This window comes from Protomyctophum parallelum, assembly GCF_964188405.1.
Source record: "Protomyctophum parallelum genome assembly, chromosome: 19".
Lineage (NCBI taxonomy): Eukaryota > Metazoa > Chordata > Actinopteri > Myctophiformes > Myctophidae > Protomyctophum > Protomyctophum parallelum.
In genome coordinates, this window is record NC_139717.1 from 35823491 (window position 1) to 35839287 (window position 15797).

The 15797-nt window shown below is 40.9% G+C and overlaps 1 protein-coding gene across 1 annotated transcript in view; it reads left to right on the plus strand.

Annotated features, from left to right (window-relative positions):
• fig4a (FIG4 phosphoinositide 5-phosphatase a) overlaps nt 1-15797 on the plus strand; it is a 78604-nt gene that overhangs the window by 4391 nt on the left and 58416 nt on the right. The window contains exons 4-10 of the mRNA XM_083790255.1: nt 2431-2587; nt 3475-3525; nt 5772-5941; nt 7771-7899; nt 9267-9367; nt 10324-10486; nt 13587-13684. Of these exons, the coding sequence (XP_083646381.1) occupies nt 2431-2587; nt 3475-3525; nt 5772-5941; nt 7771-7899; nt 9267-9367; nt 10324-10486; nt 13587-13684 (869 nt within the window). The remainder of the gene's footprint in view (nt 1-2430; nt 2588-3474; nt 3526-5771; nt 5942-7770; nt 7900-9266; nt 9368-10323; nt 10487-13586; nt 13685-15797) is intronic.

The window sequence follows — 15797 nt, forward strand, 5'->3', positions numbered from 1 at the left end:
AACTGTAGGAGCCAATCGTGGCCAATCAGGATGGAATATGAGAAATCAAACAAACCTGTCTTGATCACATGACTATGGAGATCATGTGTACCGATTTGCGTGGAATTTGGATAAAATCTGAAGGAGTAATAATAGAAAATGTGTTTTACATATGTCGGCCTCCTGGTGGCGCTATAAAGAGCAGATGTGAAAAATTCCAGAGAAAGGTTTTTCCTTGGCCTCTAGGGAGTTGGCATACAAAGTTATCCACAGATCCGTGCAGTTAGAGGTAAAAACACTTTTTGGCCAGTTATAGCGCCGCCTTGAGGCTGAGTTGAAATTGTTCATGTGGCATTTCGTCCTCGGCCTAGTGGGAATGTGGGTGCCCAATTTCACGGAAATCACGCGATGTGTTCATGATTTGCAGCATTTTGTTTGAAACTGAGCACTCCTGTGAACTTTGGAAGCCAATCTTAACCAATCAGGATGGAGTCTGATAAATCTGAAAGACCCGTTTTGTTGAATGGCTCTAGAGAGACTGTGTACCAATTTGCGTGATGTTTGGACAAAATCTGTAGGTGTACTGTGCAAAAACGTGTTTTGCACAAAGCGGCCTCCTGGTGGCGCTATAACAGGCCGTTCTGGAAAGTTTGGGGCAGAGGTTCATCGTTGGCATCCAGGGAGTGTGTGTGCAAAATTTGGCATCGACCGGGTTAACGGTGGCCGAGATTAGCTGCTCACGGACACACGGACGGACGGACGGACACACGGACACACACACGGACGGACGGACGGACACACGGACGGACGGAGTGCAAAACATACTCTCCCCACATGCCTTCGGCCTGGTGGAGACAATAAAGTCTGCACACTGGTATCTCTGCTCCTATTAAATATTTATTGCAGTTCTCAACGTTTCGATCATCTTACTTTGATCTTCATTAGGATTGATCTTCTGAATTCTGATGAAATACTAACTGATTAATAACTGCAGAGATTGTATTCTACTTGCTTCCTGTGTGTGAGAACGGCAAGCTGAGTGTCATGTAGTATTTAAGCTCAATGTCTTCTGAAGAGCGAATGTGCTGTTAGCGTTCTGCTTTTGACTGTCTAACCCACACAAATATTGTTGTGTAACATTTTATGATTAGGGTTTTCATAATCTATTGTGCTATCATCAGTCGTGACGTCAGTCGAGCCATTAGCAGCACCACAATAGGCATAACCTTTCTATCGTTATTCTTTTGGATCGCCACTTTCTGGCATTGTCAAAAGGGTCTCGTTGATCTCCCTGGCTGAGATGCCAGCCTCTGAGTTCAGGGTCACAGAGAGAGATGTAACAAAGGAAATGTCAAAAGGCAAAAGTGCATAATACAGATCTCTCCGTCTCTCTATTGTTCTCTCTCTCTGTTGCTGAAAGGGGGGGGGGGCTTTCAATTCAATTCGAGTCTAATACAGTGCTGTTTTTGCCTTTTTGATGCAAAAGGAATAAAATCCACAGTTGCCTGCCCTTTTTTGAAGCAAAGGTCTTTTTCTCCGGGGGTGCAGAGCAATTGCATCCTTTGATCACAATAGTACTCCAGTGTCCTGAATTGCACGTAATTACTGTAAGAGAACAGTGAATGTCATATGCTTTGCATCACCAATGACCTACATACATTGATGGCATAACATAACTGTAAACAAATTATGGTTTGTATTTTGACTTTCTTGCCTAACCCAGATGGGAGGACTTGAATTCAGTAGTACAGTTTGGATAATGCTAGTTCAACTGTCATTTGTCCATTACATTTTGGAAAAGGCCTGCTAAATGACCTGATGGTTTAAACGTCCTGGCACTCACTGACCTATAGTAGGCACTAGTCAAACCACCTCGCTTCCATGTGCAGTTGTGTGTGTGTGTGTGTGTGTGTGTGTGTGTACTAATTAGGCTATTATGCATGGCCTGATGCTTCTGCTTTTACTTGACATTACATGTCACCATAATGCACGACCATAATGCACGACTGTCCACATACAGTAGTGTGGCTTAAAGAAATGATCAATCTCCAGTTAGAAGTTGGTCATTGTAACCTACCTGTTACTCTTTATTATATTATTCAGCCATTTTAGAATTTTACGGCAGCCAACATCTGCTAGCTATGTTGCATTGCTGCCACCTTCTAGACTAGAACTAGTCTGTTGCTGTTCTTTGCGTTCCTTTTTATCACCAGTTCCACCAGGTATTCACAGTCCAAATACAGTGGCTCAAGCAGATTTTTACCTGCAATTCTACATAGTTAATTTTCCTTTTTTTAGCTTGTAGCTTTTAGTTCACTAGAATAGCCCTGCTCTGAATGTTATAGTTGTATTTTAATTCATATATTATGTTACTTTTGAAATTAATTGATTTATCGTAGTAAGTTCAACATGTTGTTCATGTTTTTAAAAACCTTTTTTTTTACCTGTCAGGTTTCGTACGTTTCCTTGAGGGGTACTACATCGTGCTGATCACCAAACGGCGAAAGATGGCCGACATCGGTGGCCACTCCATCTACAAAATTGAAGACACCAGCATGATCTATATCCCAAATGACTCTGTTCGAGTAACACACCCTGACGAGGCGAGGTACACACTGTCTTCCAACACTGTATAAGACTGCACTAACCCTGTTACACAAATTTTAATTTCTAGATGATTGCCCCTTGAAACACGCCATCCCATTTTAGAGGGGGTCCTAGTATAGAGCGTTGCAGTCCCGCCCCCTACCAGCGCCCAGGAAATGATTCTCCGTTCATTTTCCTCATAGACATTTCAAAAAGTATTTATTTAAAGACGTTTATGCCGCGGACAAAGCCAACTCTTGTCGTGACAAATCATGACAACAAACACAAACGAATGATTAGAAAGAAGAAAAAACGGCAGGTTCCAACACTTTTTAACAGTTTTTAAATAAATACCTTTTGAAATGTCTATGGGAAAAATGCATTGGGAATCATTTCCTGGGCCTGGTGTCGTCATGAAAGGGGGTGGGACTGCGACGCTCTATTTAGCGCATCTACCGTGTCTGTGGAAGGTGGTTGGCTACGTTTTCTGAGTTTTTATGCTATGCTAAGGTTGATATCACCTTGTTGTGCAAATCGAATTATGTGCAAATATCAATATGCCCTACCTCATAGAACCTGTCTGACCTACAAACCCATTGACATACATCCAGCCAGCCAGTCAGTGGTTTTAGCATAGCCCACTGATTAGGAAGTGGATGTGAGTGAGCAATTGCAACACTCAAAGTGTGTGTGCGTGTGCGCGCACACGTATTTAGTGCAGTTATTTGTGTCCCTTTTTTGAAGTGGCCATTTCAACAAATAAGTCCTTATTTGGGTGAATAAATAAATGTCATTGTCACAATTTGAATATGCACACGTACTATACACTATGGGTGCACACCGCTGTATACCAATCTTTGTTTGTTAGCTCGCACATTTAAAATGTGTGATTATTTGGTTCTCCCACAGATATGTACGGATCTTTCAGAATGTGGACCTGTCCAGCAACTTCTATTTCAGGTAAACCAGGCTAGACCCAAGTAAGCTATAGTAAAATTCCTTTAACAGAGAGAGGGGAACATATACAGTAGGCCCTCATTTATCAATCTAGCATAGAAACCAGATCAAAATCATCTCATGGCTGGGTACATATTTGCAGTTAGGAAGCTTATGACATGCAGAAGCAGAATTGGGCCAAAACCAGAAACATCTCCAACATTGAGATAAAATATTTTATGTTTCAATTCCAATCAAACCAACTTATCCTACAGCAGTTGTCTGTCCAAAAATGAGTTTATTTTCATTATCATTTATTCTAAAGCTGTAACTTTATTTTTATTTTTTTATGTTCATGAGCATTTAACCCATTTTGGGCGGGAACCCCTTTTGGTGTTAGCATTATTTTATGCTTTAGCTGGGAAATACGTAATTCTTTAACTTCTGCAGTCAGTTGTCACATAATGTCACAAGACAGAGCCACGGGCAACGAGACAGACAGACAGAAAGTAATACAGAAAGTAATGCAGTAATACAGAAATATTTTTAGAATATATTACAATGTTTTTGTTAAGTAATGTATTACAAGTTACCGTATTCCGGTAATATATTACGTAATATATTAAGTTACGTAGTTTTAGTTACCCAACACTGCCTGTAGCCCTGTAGTACCAATAAATCAATCAAGTACATTTCAGCTAGTACTATTACAGGTTAAGGTGACATTAGTGTATTATGTATTTATTTTTGCAAGGCATTATAATTTGCGAAAGGAACATACGGTACCACAATAATTGACAATAGACTGATTACAGTTTCATTCAAACTATTCAAACTTGTTCCGCTGACCTAGTTTGCCACACAGCAAAGTGAGAAAGGGCTATTGTACTGAAAAACATAAGTTTACTAAAGAGCTGGAGAGGCGGTGAGACCCTTGTTACTGAACAGACACTCAAAAACTGTCTGCATTCACCTGATGTAGCAGAGTATGAATGACTGCCGGTAGTCAAAAGATTCTTCTGGCCACTTGGCGTACTGTTCTGCAAAACAAAAAATAATTAGCACAAAAACCCTCTTTTTTTGACGCTTCGTACCACACTATAAGAGAAATGTTAAGGATTATTTGCAAATTACGACCTATTATTGTGAATTGAGTATTACTCTGCTTTTTTCCCCACTAATTATAATTGACAACTTGCACTTTGGGAAACCGACAGGGGGTCCACTCCAGACACGCAATACAATACTTAATGACATTGTCGTTAAATGCCATTACACAAGTAAAATCCTCAGTGCTAACTTTACTCTTGAGAGCATACAGACTAAATGCACATGGAGAATTGTACTCGTGCACATGCAGTAGTGGAAAAAGTACTGTTTTACTCAAGTCTAATCAATACTACAATGTCGAAACACACACACACAGTAAACAGTCAAAATAAAAAAAGTTTAAAAGTACAAACGTATTGGCATCAGAATTTACTTAAAGTACTAAATGTAAAGGTACTCATTATGCAGAATTTCCCATTTCAAAAGTTATGTCTAAAATTTATAAAGGTCTTTTGAAAATAGCAGATCTACAAGCTCACAATGCATCGCATATTGGGCTGAAGTGGTTAATGTACTGTATGTTTTGAAAAATTAATAAAGACCTACAAAGTAAATACCGGTAGTAATTAAAGTTTTTATATAATTGTAGTGGAGTCAAAAGTACAATATTTGCCTCTGAGGCGTAGTGGAGTAGAAGTAAAATTGGTAAAGTAAAACGTCCTCAAAATTGTACTTAAGTACACTATTTGGTTAACACCCCGATCGCTAATAAATCATAGTGCCCGGCGATTTATAGTAGTGGAGCACTTTTACCGACGGACCGGATGTTATCCTGGATGTGGCTGTAGCAAGTAGATGTAGCCAAAACACTCTAGAGGCGATCGGGAGTCCAGGACATCATGAAAAAGGCAGTCATTGAGTTAACGTTTTAAGATTTTCGGTCTCGTCGGCTAAAGGGGGGGGGGGGGGGGAACATTTTCAATAACGTCCCACTGTTGCGCAACATCGGGTGTTGCGCAACAGGCGCTCCCAGGCTGTGGAGCGATGCGATTGATCGTTCACAAAAGACTTCCGTCTTTTGGATCAATCTTCGTCCTGGGCGCTGGGTGTTACTAATCGAAAGGACTGTGAACTTCGTCCTGGGCGATCGGGGTGTTAAATGGACATAGTTACTTTACACCACTGTGTACCTGACATGTACTGTACGATGGTTCCCGCAGCTATAGCTATGACCTGAGCCACTCGCTGCAGTACAACCTGACTCTGCTACAGAGACCATGTGAGCCGCCGGTGACTCCGACGGCCGAGGAGGAGGAGCAGGAGGTTCATGACGCGCACAACAAGCACAACAGCTTTGACATCTTTGAGGATGAAGGCCTGCCCACACATGGTCAGCTAAGTAAAAGACATCAAGTACATGTCTGTCTCAAACTAGAATGATGCCTTTCAGATATGCCAGTCTAAACATTGTGGGTTAGTTTACCTCTGAGGGCCCTATTTAAACGATCAGAGTTAAATTATCCCTTAGGATTTTAGTATATACTATATTAGTACAGTATAGTATTTACTGTAGGTATTATTGCACAACGCATTCATCGTTCACCTTCATCAGGTGACATGCACAATGCACATCATCCCATGTGACATGATCATTTAAGTGCTTCCATGTGCAGCTCATCAAAGATGGGCAGGGCATGCAAGGATGTGCCCTACATATGCATGGAAACAAACTCCTTGCAACATGCAACTAGTTGCAACCATTATCCCCAATGGCAGTTGCAATGAGTTGCATTGGTGTGAACTGGCCTTAAAACTGTTGTGTTGCAATGAGTTGCATTGGTGTGAACTGGCCTTAAAACTGTTGTGTTGCAATGAGTTGCATTGGTGTGGACTGGCCTTAAAACTGTTGTGTTGCAAGCAGTTTCAACTAGTTGCATTGGTGTGGACTGGCCTTAAAACTGTTGTGTTGCAAGCAGTTTCAACTAGTTGCATTGGTGTGGACTGGCCTTAAAACTGTTGTGTTGCAAGCAGTTTCAACTAGTTGCATTGGTGTGGACTGGCCTTAAAACGGTTGTGTTGCAAGCAGTTTCAACTAGTTGCATTGGTGTGGACTGGCCTTAAAACTGTTGTGTTGCAAGCAGTTTCAACTAGTTGCATTGGTGTGGACTGGCCTTAAAACTGTTGTGTTGCAAGCAGTTTCAACTAGTTGCATTGGTGTGGACTGGCCTTAAAAAAAAACATACACCAATGCACCTAAAGTTGGAGGTGCAATAACACTGAAAGAGCAAACCAGACTGCAAAATGCACAATATTTAAACTGTATAGAAGAAATAAAAAATGCATCACCCATCTAAAAAGGGGATCTGCACTTTTAATGGGCTTAACGTGAAAAGGCCTATCATAAATCTCATGAGAACACTAGGAATGTCATTGCAGTGTCATGCATGTATAGCGCCGTATGAAGCATGAGAGAGAGTGTGTGTGTGTGTGTGTGTGTGTGTGTGTGTGTGTGTGTGTGTGTGTGTGTGTGTGTGTGTGTGTCTCGTAAAAGGTGCATTTACTGTATATAGCACTTTACATAGATTGTGCATTACATCCACCTTCTCACACACACACAAACCATGCATGGCATGGCACCAACCTGCACATTTTAAACAATTAGGGGTTCAGAGTCTTGCTCATGGACACTTTGACACTAACACTGACAATGTACATACAATAATAATGGATTGCATACTATAATAATAATAAATACATGCCATACATTAGTTCCCATTGTATGTACAATGTAGTACGCACACACGTACACACATACATACATTAGTTCCCAGTACGTACACGTACATGCATTCATACATAACAATTGGTATTGGTTATTATTGCATCACTGTCTGTGGCACCTCAACTAAGCTTCCCTTCCATTTGAAAGGTAAGCCAATCCTGTTTGGATACACTGATCCTGAAGTGTTCCTTTCCTTTCCTCATAGTGGTCCTGTTTGGATACACTGATCCTGAAGTGTTCCTTTCCTTTCCTCATAGTGGTCCATGGCCTCCAGAACGAGAACCTGTTTGGATACACTGATCCTGAAGTGTTCCTTTCCTCTCCTCATAGTGGTCCATGGCCTGTTTGGATACACTGATCCTGAAGTGTTCCTTTCCTCTCCTCATAGTGGTCCATGGATACACTGATCCTGAAGTGTTCCTTTCCTTTCCTCATAGTGGTCCATGGCCTCCAGAACGAGCCGTACTTCAAGTACGTGTGGAACGGGAAGCTCCTGGAAAGGGTCAAGGACACGGTGCATCGCGACTGGCTCATGTACATTATTCATGGCTTCTGCGGCCAGTCCAGTATCCTTTTGTCATGTTAAAGAGTTGCAGTTCTCTCTGGATGTCTTGGAACAGAAATGAAATTAATTTTGCACAGTGAAGGCCCATGTTTAAGATGTATGTACAACCAGGTAACCATTCCTATCTAGATTGCATAACTCTTAACAGGGCTTTTTGAGGCACTTGTCCTTCGGACAAGTACAATTCTCATTCACAAAAGTCACTTGTCTGGAGCACGAGCACACAAATATGCCTACATTTTAAATCAACCAACTGTAAGTTGGTTTTACTTGGTTTTATTTCTAAGTTAATAGCCCTAGATTAGAATGTTTTTTATCTTGCATATATTTCATGTATTCCTAATAGAATACCATAGATCGATCCTATCTGCGCACGGTTAGCAGACTGATCTCGTAGGCATTTAAACTTGTAGCACTGCCTGCGCACCCACCCTATAATTAATTCCTAAGACTTGGAGTTGTTTTGGGGACTAGTTTCATATTCATTTGAAAGTTCAGGCAGAAAATGTGTATTTAGTCAAATATCTCCACTTTTCCACGAGCTGCATACGGACCACATTCTCTCCGGCGAGGGGCCTGGAATGAGTGCAGGACTGAACATATCAAACTTCCCTTTAGATGAGAGTAAGAGGGATGAGAGTAAACTCACCGGCAAGAAGAAAATACAATAATACCTTGTTTTTTTTTAGTGCCGGCTGAAATGATTGTCTGCTGATGTTTGTTTTGATGCTGCAGTCAGCATCGTTAGAGTTGAGAAAACATTATTATTGCAAATATTATTTATGATGGTAAATGTCGCCTGCCCACCAGGGACTAATGTGTTTCTTTTTTCAATCAGTAATTAAAACGATGTAAAGGGAGCTGAATACTAGAGTGACCGATGTAGCAAAGTAACATTACAATGTACATACAATGTTTCGACCCGTGTGGGTCGAAGTCAAGTAATATGTGATCATTCCTGATGAAGACGGTGGGCAAACTGCCTTCCTTTGTCATTGTATGTATTTTTGTTCAGCACTTGTTTTGAGATGTGCGTGCCTCCCCCTTGGACTTTTATGAGACAGCAAGAGGCACTATGATAGGGAGAGGGATTGGGGGAAAATTTGAAAATGAGAGAGACAAATAGATTTAGAGATTGGGGATAATGAATGATTTTTTTTAATGGCTTTTATGCCTTTTATTTTAGATAGGACAGTAGGGAGAGAGATGGGGAATGACACGCAGCAAAGGCCTTCGGGATCGGTACTCAAACCCAGGCTACATTAAAGCCCAGACCGCTACGCCCGCGGTCTTGGCCTGTCAACATTAACACAGATATTATACAAAAATACATTGTGTTAGCATTACTCCTTTACTCGCAGAATAAAGAACTTCTCATCTATGGTCGACCGGTTCATGTGACCCTCATCGCCAGGCGCTCCAGCAGATTTGCCGGTACCCGCTTCCTCAAAAGAGGAGCCAACTGCGAGGTACATGCAGGGTTACCACAACAACCGGGGAGAATATAATAACAGAGAAACCATGATTGGATGAGTCAGTCTGACCGCAGGGGTTTAATTTAACCTGCTACTGTGTCCTTATGTATGTGTGTGCATGTGTACAACACGTGTGTGGTTGCTCTTAGAAAAACTGATTTGACCCATTTTGTTAGCACTTATAGATTTCGTTTGATTTCAGTTTTCAACAAATGCTCCACACTGTATTTGCAAATAAATTAGACTGTCTCAAGAAATGTACTGTAAGTATTTTGTAGTTTTTTTTTTTTTTTTTAGCCAATTAGCCTTTCGCTAAGTCCCTCCCCAAACCGTTCTTGTCCAATATGCACGTTAGCAGCGAGGAGACAGAGCAAGCTGTCCTTCTCACCCATTGAGATGCATGTTAAATAACGGGATTTCCCCATATAAATTTCAGTAGCAACTTAAGAGCATCAAAATGTCTTGTAGTAGGCTATGCACTGGACAAATGTGAATGACATTATTTAAATAAACTAGGAATAAGAGGAAATGAGGGAGAAACGGTATCCAACATCAACTTTAACGACCGCCCGACAGGAGTTTTCATGTTGCACGGTAAGACTATTATTAGGCCATTAGAATTATTGCCATCACCTGGGTGGGTCAGTCGTGTAACTTTCCTTACGTTAAGCTGCCTACCGGTATGTGTTCAACAACACAGCCATGCAAATTAACACTGACAGATATGAGGTGACAAAAGCTTGTCCTGCATAGCAACAGTTGCTAAACTATATGGTCCAGGATTGGCATTGGACAATCGCTGGGGTTTAGCGAAGGGCTAATTGAAAACTGAACAATGGCTTTTGTGTTATATACTAAACTAACAATACACATAGCAGTGCTGAGAATGAATGACACTGCTTAGCAGGTACAGTACTTCAATGTTCCTTGGCCTCTCCTGTTGTTTCCAGGGGGATGTAGCCAATGAGGTGGAGACCGAACAGATCATCCACGATGCCTCAGTTATGTCATTCATGACAGGAAGTTATTCCTCCTACGTCCAGGTGCGGGGTTCGGTCCCTCTCTACTGGTCTCAGGACATCTCCACCATGATGCCGAAACCCCCGATACGATGTAAGACCCGCAACACCAGACATGTATTTATAGATTCATTGATTGCACAGATGTAATGAGAAAATAATTGACTTTGATCCATACTGAAAACCACTTTCAACCAGGTTTAGTTTTGAGAATGTAATTATAATGATTTTCAAACTATCAGATCCACAAGTGCACAATGTGCTGTGAACTTGTTATACGGGGTGGCTACCCATGGCCCACCAACATTTGAAGTAGGGATGCACGATATAATCTGAATCGGCCCTGCAAATAATCGGAGACCGGATATCGGTTATAATTTCATAATCGTGCACCCCTACTTTGAAGTCAATCATAGCCAAATTGACTGATAATTCTTGATCACCTGAGTGACAAGGGTTGTGTCATGATCAAAGGAATAACAAAATGTCATTGTACGACTTGTCGTTCAAGAGTTTTATGCCAAAACGTGAATTGACCCGTCGCCATGAGGCCGATTTGAAAGACTTGGGGTGGCGGTTCTTCCTTGACCTACTGGGGAAGTTACCCAGCAGTCGGAAGCTGCGTTCATGCTTTGTGGCATTTTGTGCAAAACTTCCAATTGAAATGGAACCTGAAAAATCTAAAATGCATACAAATACATCTTGATCACATGACTACAGAGCTCATGTGTACTGATTTGTTAATTGGTGTTCTCAAGTGGCAGGATTTGTGTAGATCTGACCATTTGCTCTTTGAGAATTGCCAGGGTTATGCAAATGGTTGTGAGGTCAATTGGATGATGACGCATTTCAATAACCTGCTGAGTGCTGACCCTTTTACCTTGCCTTTCACAGAAGAGCTGAATGATGTATACTATAGTATATGTTGTTTGTCATTGCATCTGAAACATCCTTACCAGAGAAGGAAAGGGAAGCTATGTAGGTCAAATGGTAGGGCAATCTCAGGGGACCACGCATGCTCAAAATGGACGCTCTCATGGTTATTAGACATGCAAGTCATGTGTTAAAGCTGAATGTAATTCCGACTGAGGAATTGGCATTAAATGCCTTCCACTATTCTGATCATCTTTTGTACTTGTACTGCTATCGATGCTGCTTATCGATGCAGATACTTCAATACTCTTATCACTCTGCTCTAATACTTTGGTGATGGGATCAATTGCTATCCATATGTCTGGTAAACGGCAAACACAACAAGTTTAGATGCCAATGAACTATAGCTCTTGTGATATGACTCACAGGTCTGCTTACCTGACAGCATTTGCTTACAAAATATGAGCTTAATTTGAATATTAAGCTTAATACCATATGAAGGTTTCAGATGGGATTCCGGTTTACATTCGCAGTTGTCATGGGGGAATGGTGTAGAAGACAACCCTGTGTCTCCTCCGATACCCAGAAAGTCGTCAGGAGCTTCTTGCCCCTGACAATGTGGAGTTTCAACGGGAGCCTGCTATCTGAGCTAGTTCTTTTCCCCACAGAACAGGCTCCCCAACCAACCTCTAAGAGTTACTAGTTCAGGGAAAGAGATTGCCTTCTCCTGCCAGATTCTCACCCTTGCCAGTTGTGTTCGTTGGAGCAGATGCATTTAATTGATAGTTTTTCGTAGTTTGTTTTTATGTTAACTATCAACATGCAAGCCAGCAGTTTTGCAAACTAGTTACAATGTAAGCATGCCTGTCCATCTCGCCTATGGAAAGTACTAGTTACATTTATTATCTCCGTGAAGTTGGGGGCAGCAAGTGTGCGTGCGTCGCCAAACCTATCGGCCAAATGTTTTGTCCAGGTTGTCATTAGGCCGAGGAAGAATCTCAAGTCTCAACCCCACATTTTTCAAGTCAACCATCATACTATAAAAGCCTTCTTTATGTTGCATATTACTTGAACCATAAGTCGTGCAGTCATTGTCTGACTCTACGTCAGGCCAAAGGCCCTATATATGTTTTTTTTATTTTTTTATTCTATATTGTTTTATGTATATTATAAATTTATAATCCATTGTATTAGAACATCTCAATGGTATATGGTTGGTCTAAGGTCTGTGGTTTGGTCCGCTCATATGTCTGTTTCTTAGTTTTTAGGCACAGTCCATTACAAATCTGTCTGTTTGTAATTTCAGGAATGAATCACATCCATACTGTAATGAAAGGCCATTATATGTTCAGAATGTTGACATAAAAGTTATTGACATAACAGTTATTGCCATGGATACCATAACCAATGTGTGTTTATCTTGAACCGTGTAGGGCTGTCCCCGACTAAGGATTTGTATAGTCGACTGATAGATGAATACATTTGCTGTTAGTAGACTAATAGTCGACTGAGCAAAAAGAAAAAAGAAAAGAATTTTCTTTTTTACAAATTTACAAACATACAAAATTATACAAAAATATTGTATTATTCCACTAGGTCTGTGGGGGACATAAACACATTTGAACATTCTGACTGTTCAAATCTTTTTTTTTAACAACTGAGAGGCTTGTCATTAGCCAGATTGAGCACAGCAGGTGACATTGAGATTCTGGAGTCTTATCAGGCCAGCACACTGTGCGATTCAAGTCACAGGCAGTGGCACATTGCCACACAGGCAGACACACTCCACATGCACATTGGAGATTTGAACAGTCAGAATGTTCAAATGTGTTTATGTCTCCCACAGAACTAGTGGAATAATACAATATATTTGTATATGTTTGTAAATATTGTATTTTTATATACAATTTTTTGGGGCAATTTTTTTTTTTTTTTGATGAACATCGACTAAGAGGTGGTCAGTCGACTGAGACCCGTTCCGATCGATTAGTCGACTATTCGACTAATCGAGGTCAGCCCTAGAACCGTGTAATGGAGGCCCCCATGGAGTGATTACTTCCTTTGTGTTTGACCAAGCATTGCTATGAATGGCCATGTCTGGTCTATATTTATTTCTATGTTCACATAATTGATTGCCATCTAATTGCTAAAGAAACCATACCATTACTAATTAAACAAGGGACACATCATTAACTCTGATTTACAGTACAGTACTGCCAGGAAGGTTGGCTACATTGTGCTTGAATATGAACTTTTGATAACTTCAGTTTTTTATGATTTTACTTAAAAATGATTACACAACCTTTGACCCTGTCTTTCAGTGGACCAGGCAGACCCATATGCCCATGTAGCTGCTCTCCATTTTGACCAGATGCTGCAGCGCTTTGGCTCTCCCATCATCATCCTCAACCTCGTCAAGGTATTGGGCATGTCCAGTTGACTAAACTGTGTTACTTCACACCTAATATACAGGTTTTTCCTCTCACTCTTAATCCAGAGCGACACATACTCACACCTTGACTCAAATCGATAAACTGCTACAGCTGTCTCGACACGGTGCAAACCAATTTCCCCCAACCATTAGACTAGTTTTGTCTTTGGACTTGCTGTGTACTACTAAACAGGGATTTTTGAACTAGTGGGGCCATGTCACACGCACACGAGCGATCACAGATTTAAATAACCTCTCAAATCTAGACCTATGTATTAACCTACAATATAGGCTACTGTGTATCAAAATGTATTACATTTACTTAACGGGGAATGTAACCCAGGCTATAATATCAAGAGCCTGAGATCTGGTCTGGGAATTACAGCCGAGAGTTCGCACCTTGGTTAGTAAGGGATAGAAATGCGATCTCTTGAGGCAGGTGGGTTCAATAGTAATAAGGTGAGTAAGTCACAACTAAAGATCCAAGCTTAATTCTACCCGTAAACCTGCTGAGGCCTTATATTTATAATGTCGTGATGTCCGGTGACAAGGTGGAGCGTGGCGACTTGTTGTAAAAAATGTTTTCATCTTGATGTATTATAATTATTCTTTATTGTATGTCAGAATCAGAATCAGAATCAAACTTTATTGTCACATCACATTACAGGTAACATGGGTGAAATTCTTGTTTGTGCAGGCTCATCATTGCAGTTAAAAGAAAGAAAGTGCATAGTACATGACTAATCTACATGGTACAATATGTATGCATATAAAAAATAAATAAGGTGATGTAGCCTATGTGTATATACAGAGTAGTCTCTACTAAAGGAGACCAATCCGTTCAGGCTGTGTGGCGTCACCAATCCTAGCTCTTGTTCAGCAGTCTAATTGTGGACAAGTAGAAACTGTTCAAGAGTCTGGTGGTGCTGCTCTTGATACTCATGTAGCGTATGTGTGATGTGGGTTACATTTTGTGCCTACAGGTGACAAAAATAGGAAGGCAAACGTTTTCAGGTCCCATAATGGACAATCATTATGGGAGATAAAAATAGGAGATGGGTGCTTTTATAAACTCAGGGTGGTTACCGTGGTAAATTCGACCACTGTTGGGCAAGGCAGGTTTATTTTTATAGCACATTTCAACAAGTCAATTCAAAGTGGTTTAGACAAAGCATTACCATTATTACGACAAAGAGCATTAAGAGACAAAAGGAAACCCTTAAAAGTTGAATACAATTTGTAGGGCCAATATGCCTTTCTTTCTTACATCACCAGATATATACGGTTTAGCAACGGGCTCACACTTTGTGACATGGGCGTCTTGTTGTTTACTCACTTGTAGTTTGTCGATGGTGATTGATGACTGCAACAGGTTGATGTTATGGTAGGAGTTTGTGTTGTGAGTGCAATGGTTTCAAAATAAACGGGGCAAACAAAACAAGAACAGGCTCCAGACATAAACTAAATAAAGGTCTCAAAAAACAGACGAGCGCAGCGTTCCATAAACAAATAATAAAGTAGGCTACTTTTCTTTCTTTCTTTCTTTCCTTTCTTTTCTTTTAACTGCGCTGTTTGCGTTGCGTGCGAGCTGTTGAAATCTGTAACTCTACTGGCGTCTTTCCACCTACAGCTGTGGGCCTGTGGCTTAATTAAAGGGAACCATGGTGCCATTTCTCAAGGCAACCAGTGGGGGCGCCATTTGGTCACGAATATGTCAAATCAAATAAGATGGCTCCTACATAACCGGCCCCTATTGTTATGGGCATGCTCTAATAACAATATAAAATCAAAATAAACTGGAGCCATACCAAAAGGTTCAAAATCAAAATAAATACTTGTGAGGGGGGAAACAGGCATGGTGTTATGTGCCTGCCTAAATCTTGGTGCTTCTTCAATTTGACTTCGGCACCAGCAGGCAAATCTTGCTGATGGGCCTGTCGAGCACGCTGGTTTTCGTCTGAAGACGTACACTTCTCACAAGTCCTCTTGAGTCTGGCATTGTTTCCAGGACTCTAGCCAGCATCCAGGATCCTCTTGGTGCATTTGTGTCAGCTATGATCACAATGTCTCCCTCTTCAAAGTTCCTGCGGATGCGGTTCCA